General features: G+C 33.7%; 1 protein-coding gene across 4 annotated transcripts; it reads left to right on the forward strand.

Annotated features, from left to right (window-relative positions):
* Nucleotides 1–1,005: 1,005 nt before the first annotated feature.
* On the forward strand, nucleotides 1,006–8,620 carry LOC141449295 (uncharacterized). Of its 4 annotated transcripts, none has more exons than XM_074118565.1 (6): nucleotides 1,007–1,164; nucleotides 1,283–1,489; nucleotides 2,889–3,140; nucleotides 4,063–4,257; nucleotides 5,221–5,472; nucleotides 8,401–8,620. In XM_074118565.1, exons 1-6 carry the CDS (start codon nucleotides 1,102–1,104, stop codon nucleotides 8,419–8,421), a joined length of 990 nt encoding a protein of 329 aa, XP_073974666.1. In that variant the 5' UTR covers nucleotides 1,007–1,101; the 3' UTR covers nucleotides 8,422–8,620. The 4 variants fall into 4 exon arrangements, with proteins under 4 accessions (XP_073974667.1, XP_073974666.1, XP_073974668.1 ...); XM_074118568.1 differs by having other exon boundaries at nucleotides 1,125–1,197; XM_074118566.1 differs by lacking the exon at nucleotides 8,401–8,620 and having other exon boundaries at nucleotides 1,006–1,164; nucleotides 4,063–4,379; nucleotides 5,221–5,359.
* The last annotated feature ends 3,616 nt before the right edge of the window (nucleotides 8,621–12,236 follow it).

Genomic DNA, 12,236 nt, shown 5'->3' on the forward strand with positions numbered 1-12,236 from the left:
AATGCGGCATTAAATGCTAGCTCAAGTCCTCCAAAGGTCTCAGAGCCATGAACATACCAGTCAGGAGCACCCAGTACTGGTGAACCTCGAGCCTAATCCTGTTGGCTATTACAGAAATCGCAATCGAAGTAGTACTTTGGAACATGCAATCTTTAGGCATGGATAGGATTGGGTATGACGACAAATCATCTTACATCTTTTGTGTACCGACGAGCATACCAGATGCTACTGCATGAAAACCGCCTTCCTGGTTGCACCTTGATTATAAATATGCAATGGCGGCGGGTTGAGTAAGCAGTTGTACACATGTAAGCTTGGAGTAGTACTTATCGCTCCTTTAGAGCTGATTCAAGCCGCTGCACAATCGAAAGCCAATTTAGCACCCTGCTGCAGTGTCTATGTCCACCAAGCCACTGAACCATAAGATAACGATCCTTGGGTAAATTTGCAGTGTGATTTCCGTTTTAAATCCTCAGTTTTTCCCACCCTGCCATTCATACATTTCGAAGGTTAATTTTACCGGATGACCAATGCTTAGGTTTCAGATCAACTTCTAGACAAATGCTCCAATATTGCCTATGGGATAGTGCTACTCACAAAAAAGAAAATCAATTCAGAAAATGATTTCCTAAAATATAACACGCTGAAACTAACACATTACAAAACAGTCACATAATATAGTGTTGGCTGAACAGGATACCAGACACAAATTAGAGTGTAAAATTTAACTACAGATGGCCGTTTGGGGTACCAGCTTATCCAGCATTCACCAGATTTCACGAATTAGAAATCATCTTCCACTTGTCAAGGCAGGTCTCATTAAGGTCAGACAGGATTAAGATGATTTTGAAGAGAACGGGCCGCGATTGCAGACAAGAATGTCATCGCCGAAGATACATATTAAAGTATCAGCATTAGCAAGTTCAATATATTATTTAGATCAGTGTTAAAGGTGTAGTGGTTCTGAAGCGGGATTTGTAAGTGAGAGATCCCTGGTTTGAAACTCACATGTTGCTGTTTTTTTCTTTGTTAGCGAATAATGTAGTGATGTACGTTTGAGCTAACAGCTTGACAATTTGACGTATCCATAGTTACATAAAAATGTTTAATAAAACAATTCAAAATATATTTAAAGTTAAATGTCTAAGAATGAGTAATAGCAGAGTAAGATAATTCAAAAAGTTTTTTTTTTTTAGAGTAAATGATTAAAATAATTGATGTGGTTTAATAATTTCTTACTGAAACTGTATTTAGTAGCAACATTTCTTCGACTGATTTTCAGGGTGCAGGATCTGATAAACGGTCAACAGACTTCAATGACTTGCTTAAAAATACTAAAAAGTTTTTGGAAGAACGTGCCGAAGAAGTAAAAAAAACAATAAGTTTCTCGGACATTCCTAAGCGTGAAGCATTGACTAAAATGATGGAGGAACATAATAAGAGAGTCATTCAAAGTTTGAAAGAAACTAGTAAACAAATTGAAGAAGAAGTTAGTAAGAGTTTTTGGTGTTTTATTCTGAAGGAATTTTTTTTTTGCTTCAATGCTGACCGGTTTCGAATTCACCTCTATCTCAATTTCCTGAGATGTTGACACTTAACTTTTAGAACTTCTGACATTCACCTGCTGCTTGGATGGAAGAGTAATAACTGTAGACGCAGTGCACCGCGGCCTTCAAGGTTCTATTGTGTTCTGGGTGATAACATTAGGAAAAAGTTTCAAAAGTGTATTACGTGTTGGAATAAAATCTTATTGAATGAGAGTTTGCAAAACAAACCACCAACTCCTGAGTGACGTACACAAATATACCTAAAACAAAATACATTTTATTTTCAACAGAACAAACAAATTAATTGTTTAAAACACTGCACACTAAATTTTCTGAAAGTTTGGCTTATTAACTTGAGTCGCTACATGAAGAATCAACTAAAATAATTTCCCCGTTTTTCAGGATAGTTAAAATACGATCTCCTAGGCTTCTTTAGGAAAAGATAATTAATACGAGGTTGCATTTAACAATTACAGGTATTTACATTTAACTAACTAATACAGGCTGAAATTCTATACTTACAAGAATTCGGTTCATTCCGCTTATTTAAAGAAATGTCAGATTTCGGAGAGTGATAGATAATTTTAAATGAATTTTGGAGCTTTTACATTATTATTATTTTGTAGTCTCTACCTGGAATGATTAAAATGGTTGTGAAATTTCAAGCGTAAAAGATGTGCCACAAAGCAGGAACTCTAAAATAGACTGCGTTTCACTTTGAAAGATTTTTTAAATAGGGCATTTTGATAATTATTTGTCTTTTCGCGATCCCCGTACCACAGCTTCTTGCTTCATATTGCTAGTGAGTCGTCTCCAGGGAGATGTCTTTCCAAACTGCCGGCTACAATTTCTCTTTCTTTTATTTTTCTACAGTACCTGTCATCAGCAAGAGCTTTGGAATGAATATAGCCTGAGGTACTCCGTTCGTAGATAATCTTTTAATTCATTATTGAAAAAAAGCGAATAATATTGGACCCAGCAAACAGCCTTGCTGCAAATCCATGTTGGTCTCATCAAACAATTCCTTGTTCGTACCAATCGTCCCTGACTCATATTATACGCATTATTCTCATGCTCAATGCTAACTCATATAATTTATAGTTCAGAGCGTAAAGGTCAGTTGAGTCTAAGATCAAGATGAGATCTATTGAAAAGCACGAATACTTTTCTTCTCTTTGATTTTCAGGTCTGTGCAAAGTAAAATTGATCCCAGGGAAAAAAACTAATCATTTAGCTCCCCTGCTGGTGTGCGCTAATATGAAAATAAACTGCACAGTTTAAGAACATGTGAGAAACGTCCTCATTGGCTTTCAAAACCAATAAGTAATGTTTATGTTTCAGTTCAAATCAAATCCAGATCTCCAATCGTTCGTACAAAATCTTAAAACTAAATTCAATGAAGAGGCCGAAAAACTAAAAGCTGCAAAATCTGATGACATCAGTAAATCACTGGAATCCAACTGGGCATCGCTAACGAAGCTAATGGAGCAGTCCTATGAAGAGTTCATGAAAAAAAGCGGGAATAATAAAGAACTCCAAAAACATTTCGAAACTTTACTTAAAAAATTGAAGGAAACTGCCCAAGAATTAGAGGTATATTATTGAATTTAAACAGTATTCATTTATTGCTTCTGGATGTAATTCATAGGGGTAGATTTAAGAACGGTAAAATTTAAGCAGTATAAATTATTAGAAAATACCTAAAAAATACAGAACATGACAATTTCATGAGTACAATATGACACAAACAAATATAACAACAGATCCACAATCTGCTTAAGAGGGTTCACTCTGGCTCTTTTAGACTCGCTATTTTTCCAATATTACCTCAGTGTAGTTTATCTTGTCCCCTGTTTACCTTTACCTGCAGATATTCTTACTCTTTTAGAAACAGTTCTCTACTCTTACTCTATAGATACCTGCATCATTGCTTCACTCTGACTTTATCGACCGAACTCTATTCCAAATTATTCTTCTGATTTATCTTTAATAAGCAAGTTATTCTGAGTAATCAAATATACATGCACATTAAATTATAAAAAGCCAACGTTAGAGTCAATTACTGTTGAAATTTGTGATTTCTTCAAGTATAAACAAAATAAAATAAAATCTTCAGTTGAATAAAAAGGAAGTTTTATTGCTTTTGGTTTTCTGTTTCAGTTTTAATGTAATCTCATTCAACCTTCTTGATATGAAAATCGTAACTTTCCATAAGCAATATGGATTATTATTATAAAGTTAATACAAAAATTCATGAATTAGGTTAAAAAAAAAAATTCAGGTCAATGTAGGAGTAAGAATTCTATGGTTACTTGAATTCGAAATGTTCACTACATTCAAAGTACCATCTCGGAGCGCAATGGTATTAGGAAAAAATTAAACCCGCTAAAAATGCATTCTGAGCATTTGTGTTAGTGGCAGTGTACTATGCATGTTGCATAAAAATGCAAAACTTAGTAAAAACACTAAGACTTCTGCTACAATAATGCATTTCCCTAACTTGTGTTCCTTGCAGGAAGGAAATGCATCAGATTTCCGAGAGTTACTCAATAATACGAAACAATTTTTGTTACAATATGCTAAAGAGCTGAAAAGAGCCCTGGATATTTCTGATAAGAAAAAAAAAGATGAATTGACTAAAATCTTTGTAGAACAGAATGAGAAACTTATACGGAGTTTAGTGGAAACGAGTAAAAAAATTGAAGAACAGGTTGGTGACACATTCATGCGTAAATGCACCCTTAAAGTTTGTATGTATGCAAACGAGAGTGCAGAATGTATTGCAAGTTTGGAGGAAATCTTTGGACTATAGTTAGAGATTCAAGAATGAAGGTAACGCGAATATTGTTACTGTTTTTGGGATCGAAAAATAATTATTGCTTAGTAAAATAATTTCTTACTAAAAATAAATTATAAGAATATTTTATTTTTCCAAGTATTTTGGGGGTTTCTCATTGACTCTTAACAGCGCTGGCATTGGGTTAATAATGTGCTAGTATTTATTGCACCTCATTTAAGGAATTAAATGCTGAACATTTTTGCTAGGATTAGAGGAATTGAAACTAGTAGATGTGAACACGTTCTATCTTCGAATCTTTTTTTAAAAAAATAGCTTCTTCAAATTCGTTTGAAGTTTACAAGTTCACTAAACTTGTATTTAAGCCATTTAAGAACACTAGCGGGGGAGAAGGTTTCGGAAGATTTGAAACGCCACGCTCTCCATTAAGTGAACCTACATTAACATCCAGGCGATCAAAAAGTAAATTTTGAAATTAATAGAAAAAGTTGTCAATAACTTTTAGAAGAGGAGTAAGAGAAAGTCGTGTGGGTGATTAACCTCGGCCAATTACTTCCAGTAAGAGGAATCATAGAAATCGAGTCTAGTTTAGGCACGATTAGGGTAAACGATTTGGTTTTCGGAAATCCTTTTTCAGAGATACTCTGAGATAATACCCTCATATTGCACGTGGTTGTTTGATCTTGGCGAAATAGATAGTCAATTCTATGTAAAGGTGTATATCTCAATGCTTGTGACTTATTATGTACTCAAGACCATTAACAGCTGAACCAGGCAAAAGCTTTGGAATTCAGCAGAAAAAAAAGTCTAATAAAATATAATAAGAAGCTGATCTAAAGAAAAAAAAGGTGGAATAAAAAGTAACTTGCGTTTCAGTTCAAATCCAATCCTAAACTACAATCATTTATAAAAAATCAGAAAACTAAATTCAATCAAGAGGCAAATAAAATGAAAAAAATTAATACAGATGATCTAATTAAATCATTGGAAAGCAGTTGGGCCTCTATAATAAAACTGATGGAACAGGCTTATGAAGACTTCAAGAAAGCAGGTGGAAATACTAAAGAACTCGAAAAATTCTTTGAACCACTTCTTAAAACACTGAAGCAGAGCGCTCAAAAATTAAAGGTATGTTGGTTAGCTTTCCATGCACAGTGATTAGTGAATGAAATACTGAAATTAACACCTCTAAACAGTAATAGATGGGAACCCAAAAATCAGTTGATTCTTTCTGAAACCTCTAAACCTTGTGACGAAATTCGTTTCCGCTTCGACGTTGGTCAGTATTTAATTAATATGAAACCCAAGTTTAACTCTTGGCAGAAAAGATCGTACTTTCTTCTGAAATGACCTCTCTATCAGCTTCCATTGCCGTATTACGCGCGTTCTTGATGTTTGCTCCTCTATTTGTCAAAGTTTTTTGACCATTATTCAGGTGGAGAATCTTAAAGTAAAGTATTTACTTACTTCGATGGCTCTACAACTCGTGGTGAGTCCTGGCCTCCCCTATGTGCGTCCGCCAACCAGCTCTGTCCTGTGCTGCCGCCCTCCACTCAGAGACTCGCAACAGGCTCCCAGCGTCCACCCTTACACCGTCTGCCCACCTCAGCCTCGGCCTAGCAGCTCTCCGAGTTCGGAACAAGATCTCATCCAGAGTTTTCCTAGACATCTCGGACTCGTCCATTCTTGCTAGGTGGCTCGCCCAGCTAAGCCTACTTAATTTAATTATTTTCATTACATCCGCCTCCGCATACAGCTCGCTAAGCTCTCTATTTTTTCGGATCCTCCAGACCTCTCCACCTTTGACTGGTCCAAATATCCTGCGGAGAATCTTTCTTTCGCAGATTAGTAGCTCCCTCTCATCCTGCTTGCTTATTGTCCAGGTCTGTGATGCATATGTTAATACAGGACGTATAAGAGTCTTATACAGCCTGGATTTGGTCTGACGAGATAGGAGTTTGCTTCTCATGTACTTAGCGAGTCCGAAATAGCACCTATTAGCTGCTGCTATTCGTTTCCGTATTTCAGCGGATGCGCCGTTAGATGAGCTAATTAAGGATCCGAGGTACGTAAACTCTTTCACCTTCTCAAACCTAGATGCGCCCACGCAGACATCCGCACCAGGGGGCTCTCCTCCATCTCCAGCAAACATGTACTTTGTCTTTGCCTCGTTTATTACAAGTCCCATGCGAGACGCAGCTCTTTGTAAATTCTGGAACGCTTCCATCAACGAATTAAGAGATCTTGCTATAATATCGATATCATCCTCATATCCTAACAGCTGTACGGATTTGGTAAATATCGCGCCTGTAGTCTGAATGCCTGAGTCTCTTATTACTTTTTCCAGGGCCAAGTTGAATAGAAGGCCCTCTGTCTTAATCCCTTGTTGACTATAAAGTCACTTGAGTCTTGGGATTGAATGCGCACCGTGCAGCTCACATCACGCATAGTCATCTGCACCAGGCGTATGAGCTTAGATGGGATGCTCAACTCCTCCATCGCCTCATAAAGTTTGGGGCGCGCGATGCTATCATAGGCACTTTTAAAATCAACAAAGAGGTGATGCGTTGGCATTTTATACTCATGTTCTTTTTCCAAGATCATCCGCAGTGTAAAGATTTGGTCGATGGAGGATCTCCCTCTCCTAAAGCCAGCCTGATATTTTCCTATCACTCGTTCGGCATAGGGGAAAGTAAAGTACGATTGCGTTTAAATTCAGGATTAAATTATATACCCATTTCTTATCTGACGGAATGATATGCTAGTTTATTTATTTCAACACAATGCGTACAACAATCCCTTTAACAAAAACTTACAGTTTAAAAAGTAAAGTGTAAGGGTTGGGTACCAGCAAGTACCCAACATTTCATAGATATCATTTGAGTAATTTTACTGTATTAACTTTTCATTAATATTTTTTAAAATTTATTAGATGTGAGTGATTCCTAATACTGCCTATTTTCATATAAAAAAGATTTGTAGCACACCATTTAACTTAGGTTGACTGTAATATCCATTAATCTAAAATAATCTAACTAATAATCACAGATTACAAAAAAAAAAAGATATAAAAAATAAAAGTAATTATGAGGCTAAAGATTTCAACAACTTAAAAAAAAAATAAACATCAATAATTCTGTTTATATATTTTTTAAATAAAAATCGTCGGTTTAAGTTCATTCATTTATTAAATTGATTGTTACTTTATGTAGTAGTCAAACGTTTATAATAATAGGTAATAATTAATCTAGCTTTATCACAAATAATATAGTTTTCTTCAACTACATTCTTAATCTAGGTGTTCTTCCCACAATGTTGTATATACATATGTAATATACAGTAGATAAAGATATGCATATTTTTAGGACAGTCAATATATTATTAAAGTATTTTACTACAAGTACTCAATAAAAGAGACTACAGTAAATTGCAATAGAGAAATCAATATTATTGTTGAATAATTTACTTTTTAACTGTGTGTTATTTGTGCTCTCGAATACTTCTGTTAGACGAATTCAAATTTAAACAGTAACCAACCCTAACTTTATCTTTTTCTATTTTAATGTGCATGTGTATATGATTACACCAAATAAAGACGAGGATTTTCATATTATATTTTTAAAAAAATTTGGAAATTTTATCTTTTATGGAAAAGAGAAAACAATTGTCAAAGTTGGGTGTTTTTCAACTTGCTTTTTCGTGGAGTTTTTGACGACCAATCCTTATACAACTCTCCTACCGGACAGTTTTAAAATAAGGAGCAGAATAAAGAAAAGTGATAGATAAGGTTGACTCTTGACATAATTGCGATAAGTGAGAATCTTGAAGCTATTCAAATACACTACTAAATAACTAAGAATATATATGTAGTGTACGAGGATTATAAAAAGTTGCAAGGAGAGAGAGGTTGCTGCACTTCAATTTGGCAATCCAAGCTGAGTCAAAATCTATAAATTTAACATCCTCCTTCGTAAAAGACTTTGTTATGTATGAGATGAATATTCTGTTAAACTATGTTTTCCAAAAGTGTAATATCTTTTATTTCTATGTTTTCAGAAGAAAGATCCGAAGAGCTGAAAAAAATGGACGTTTTTTATAAAATCAGTAGTGAGAAATTCCTTAAAAGCCTCAGAACAATAAAGAAATGGTTGTGTGGAGTTCATTGGAAAATAGGTTGGTGCAAAAATAAAGAGCAAGAATTGACATTGAATAACCTATAGTTGAACAATAAAAAAAGAAGATAGATTTATAATAAAACAATTTCAATTCTGTATAATTTATTTTTTCATATTATTGTGTTAATGGATCAGAAGTAATCCATTGTGAATTGCGATTATAATCCCATCTATTGAAACAAGATTTCAGTATAGTTATTCAAAAACATTCACTTAATATATTCTAATATTACAGAAAAAAAACGAAATTGGAGAATGTCAAGATTCACTTGGTAAAAGTTAAGATTCACCAAATACGTCGGTGGAAGACCGAATATTTGGTTTAATTTGTTGCAATAAATAAGATTGTATAACGTCAATCACATGATTAAGTTTATTATTGGTATTATTTTCTTTTCTCGTTTAGAATGTACTGTTCGTTTTAACTTCAACAGATTATTTACATGTGCTGTTACTCAAACTTTCTGCTGTTTTGACATATGCACATATATCAAATGTTTTAATACGATATATATGTAAGTATGAAAACTTGACTTCCTACTCCAAACATTTAATTCCTTACTTTCTATTTTCTTACCCTTTAAATTTCAATTTCAAAGTGCAGTTTTGTGGCCAATAATTGGATGTTGATTACCTAACTCTGCACTATTCGTGGGGGAAATTTTACTTCAAAATTGTAATATTTTTTTTCTTTTATAGTTTAGATTTTAATATTACTCTAACAAAGTTTAAGACAATCAGAGGAGGGGATTTTTTGCCTTATTTCAGCAAAAAGTACAGCCAGTAATCGTCTTCAACATTTAATGAAAATAGCAATTTTGAAAATAAATTCATCATTTAGATAAATAATGAATGACGAAAAATTACAAAAAAGAAATTTAAGTAAAATACAAGATATGTAGTATTTTTGAATAAAATTTTCTTATCCTACTTTACTAAATTTTTTCACAATTGAAATATTTCGGTTGAAAATTAAAAAGAAAGGCGAGCCGTGACATTCACAATTATTGATTTAAAAAAACTTACATTGAAGAATGCTAGAAGTGTAGTTTTAAACTCTGGTTGCCCGAGAAATTAAAAATAAATTTATCTTCAAAATGACAGCATGAATGATTAATTTTTTAGTAAAGAATGGAATAATATTAAAGTTCGAGTCAGACTGGTTATTGCTTTAAATTAATACCAGTTATTGGAAAGAATATATTATGAAAAAAAATTTTTACATTATATTAGTCAGATCCAAATATTATTTTTATTTTCCTTAAAACAAACTTATAGTTCAAAAATTTAAGTTTAAGGGTTGATCTATTCGATCTATGTCGTGAAAAAAAATACTGTTTTAAACGAGGATATGCCTTTCATTTTAAAGAAAATTTGGGAATTTTATCATTTTATAGAAAACAGGGTGAAAAAACCTGAAAGTTTAGTTTTTTTCAACAGTATGTTTTTCATAAACTTATATAGAGAATTTCAGCAAGAAAGCTGAATTTCTTGTTTAAATACTTCAATGTGCCACATTAGGAACTGGCCCATATGTTTCTTATTAGTGCCTTAGAAGAAAGACCCTACATCATAAACGTGGGAAAAAACTAGATATATTTTAATGATCCGATTTTGTCGAGAAACTTTATTTTTTTTTTAATATATGATTTAAGGCGCGTCAACATCTAAGGTTATTGGCGCCCAGAGCTTTTTTCAGTGCACTGCCGGCCTCCGGACAGTGTTCTCTCGTTACAGACAACACTGTCCATCACCGGACAGTGAGCTGTAAGAAGCTCCTAGGAAGAGAAAATCTAAGGGTCAGCTGCTGGATTCGAACCCGGGACCTCCGCGTGGGAGTCCAGTATGCTAACCTCATAGCTAATCCCTTCCCTTGAGAAACTTTATTCTATTTAATTAAAAATAAGCGTACCGTCAAATGTGACGCAGTAGTAAACTGATTTTGGATCTTTTTATTATTGCCTAATCAAAGGGAAAAAAAAGTCTTACCTACATCATTTTTATACAAAAGGAATGAATGATAAAAATTTTAAAAACTCAATCTCAGCACCCAGAATACTGAGCCGAATAACATGTAAGTTTTTCCGGATGATGTGTAATTAAATAATTTTATTATTAATGAATATATTATAATATATATTAATTAATTAATATATTCCAGCTTTTGGACCTAATTTTCTCTTGCTCTGAACTTACAAGAGGTTTTACGATTGTGCAGATATTGGATTTGTTCAACAAAAATATATGTTTTAAAGTCTCCTGATTCCTCAAGTTGGTTTTTAAAAATTGGACTGTGTGTGTGAGCTGCATTAATCGAAATTTGTAAAATCGCAGAAAGTTCAAATTATGTCAGGAGCCACTAAGGGACCTAGTAATAAAATTTCGGACTTCAGCTACACGAAATTTTCACTTCACTGAATCGATATTTCACGATTTTGAATTTTCTCGAAAACTACTAGAACGATTTTTTGTTATAACTTTGTATAATCACTGTACACATGTACCACTTTTATCTGTAATATTTTCCAAAGGATGTGTTACTTAAGGCAGATCTGCAGTAGTGATGGGTTTCGCTAATAAGCCCCTGTAATAAGTGTAATAAGCGGTCCTATATGATATTTATAGGAATATCAACCCTTATACAACCATTCTTCCAAATTTGAAAAAATCAGAAAGTACCACTTTACTTTTTTGAATAAATTGTGTGTAATTTATCATTCTGTTTTCGCTCAAAATAGTTTTGAAAAACATTTTATTACATAAATGGTGGTAAGAGAAAATGATGTGATTTATTATGTTCATGTTTATTATGTTCTATTGATCATAGTAAGTCCACTGATGCTTTATTTTTTGAAAGTCAAGTACTATAGCAAATTTATCGGTGCCACGAACGGAATTCACTTTTACTACCTTCCAAATAAAGTAGAGGAGTTCTCTTCACTTAAGGAGTACAGTGATGAACGCTCTAAATAACTCTTAATTCTCTGCACTTACCTTCCGGAGTTAATCTCGCATGACATTTATACGAGTTCCCTTCCTATAATATCTTTTCGGACATAATTCCGACTATTTACGGAGGATACTCCATTTCTTTATTTTACATGCGGCTGCCTTAGTGCCAATGTCTAAAATAATCCAGCTTTCACTATTATGTGGAATTGTTTGCTACTCACTATACAGGTACTTCTACTTCAAAACTGCTTCGAGGTCTTCGGCTACTTTCATCTCTTCCACGAACTTCTTAGTGCTTTCCGACGACCTGAAAGACTGCTTTCGCTCACGTTTATCTTCTTCCTTTTTCTCTCAAGTTCTGCTAGCCATTCTCAATATCTTGCTGAGATTTTAAGCCTTAATCAGCACGTTATCACCAGCATAGATTAACCTTTGAGCAAGAATTGTCCTTAAGTAACAATTTTCTGTCATTGTACTCGAAGTTCAACGCTTGCAGATTTTTACTATTTTGCCAATTAATAGCACAGTTAGTTACGGGTATTTCATTGTTAGAATCGCAAAAAAAAAACATCACAAGCACTCAGCACTTTATTTTCCATCTCATTTGTATTCTATGACATATTTAACCATTTTCCTCACAGAAACCCAATCCAGTGAATTTGCAACTTGGAACATTTAAATTATAAAAATGAAATTGGTTTAAAAATTGTTTAAAAAATGGGCAATGAAAGAGAACGTTCAAAAGTTCAGAAAACTTTTACATAT

Source organism: Rhodnius prolixus, unplaced genomic scaffold (genome assembly GCF_049639745.1).
Source record: "Rhodnius prolixus isolate KJV_2025 unplaced genomic scaffold, Rpr scaffold_2, whole genome shotgun sequence".
Taxonomy (NCBI): Eukaryota; Metazoa; Arthropoda; class Insecta; order Hemiptera; family Reduviidae; genus Rhodnius; species Rhodnius prolixus.

Bases quoted from the DNA above. Each gene is read 5' to 3' on its own strand.
- LOC141449295 (XM_074118565.1), top strand. From the start codon at position 1,102: ATGTTTAATAAAACAATTCAAAATATATTTAAAGTTAAATGTCTAAGA. The intron at 4,258-5,220 runs GTTGGTGACACA...CTTGCGTTTCAG, and splicing joins GTAAAAAAATTGAAGAACAG to TTCAAATCCAATCCTAAACT. The intron at 5,473-8,400 runs GTATGTTGGTTA...CTATGTTTTCAG, and splicing joins AGAGCGCTCAAAAATTAAAG to AAGAAAGATCCGAAGAGCTG.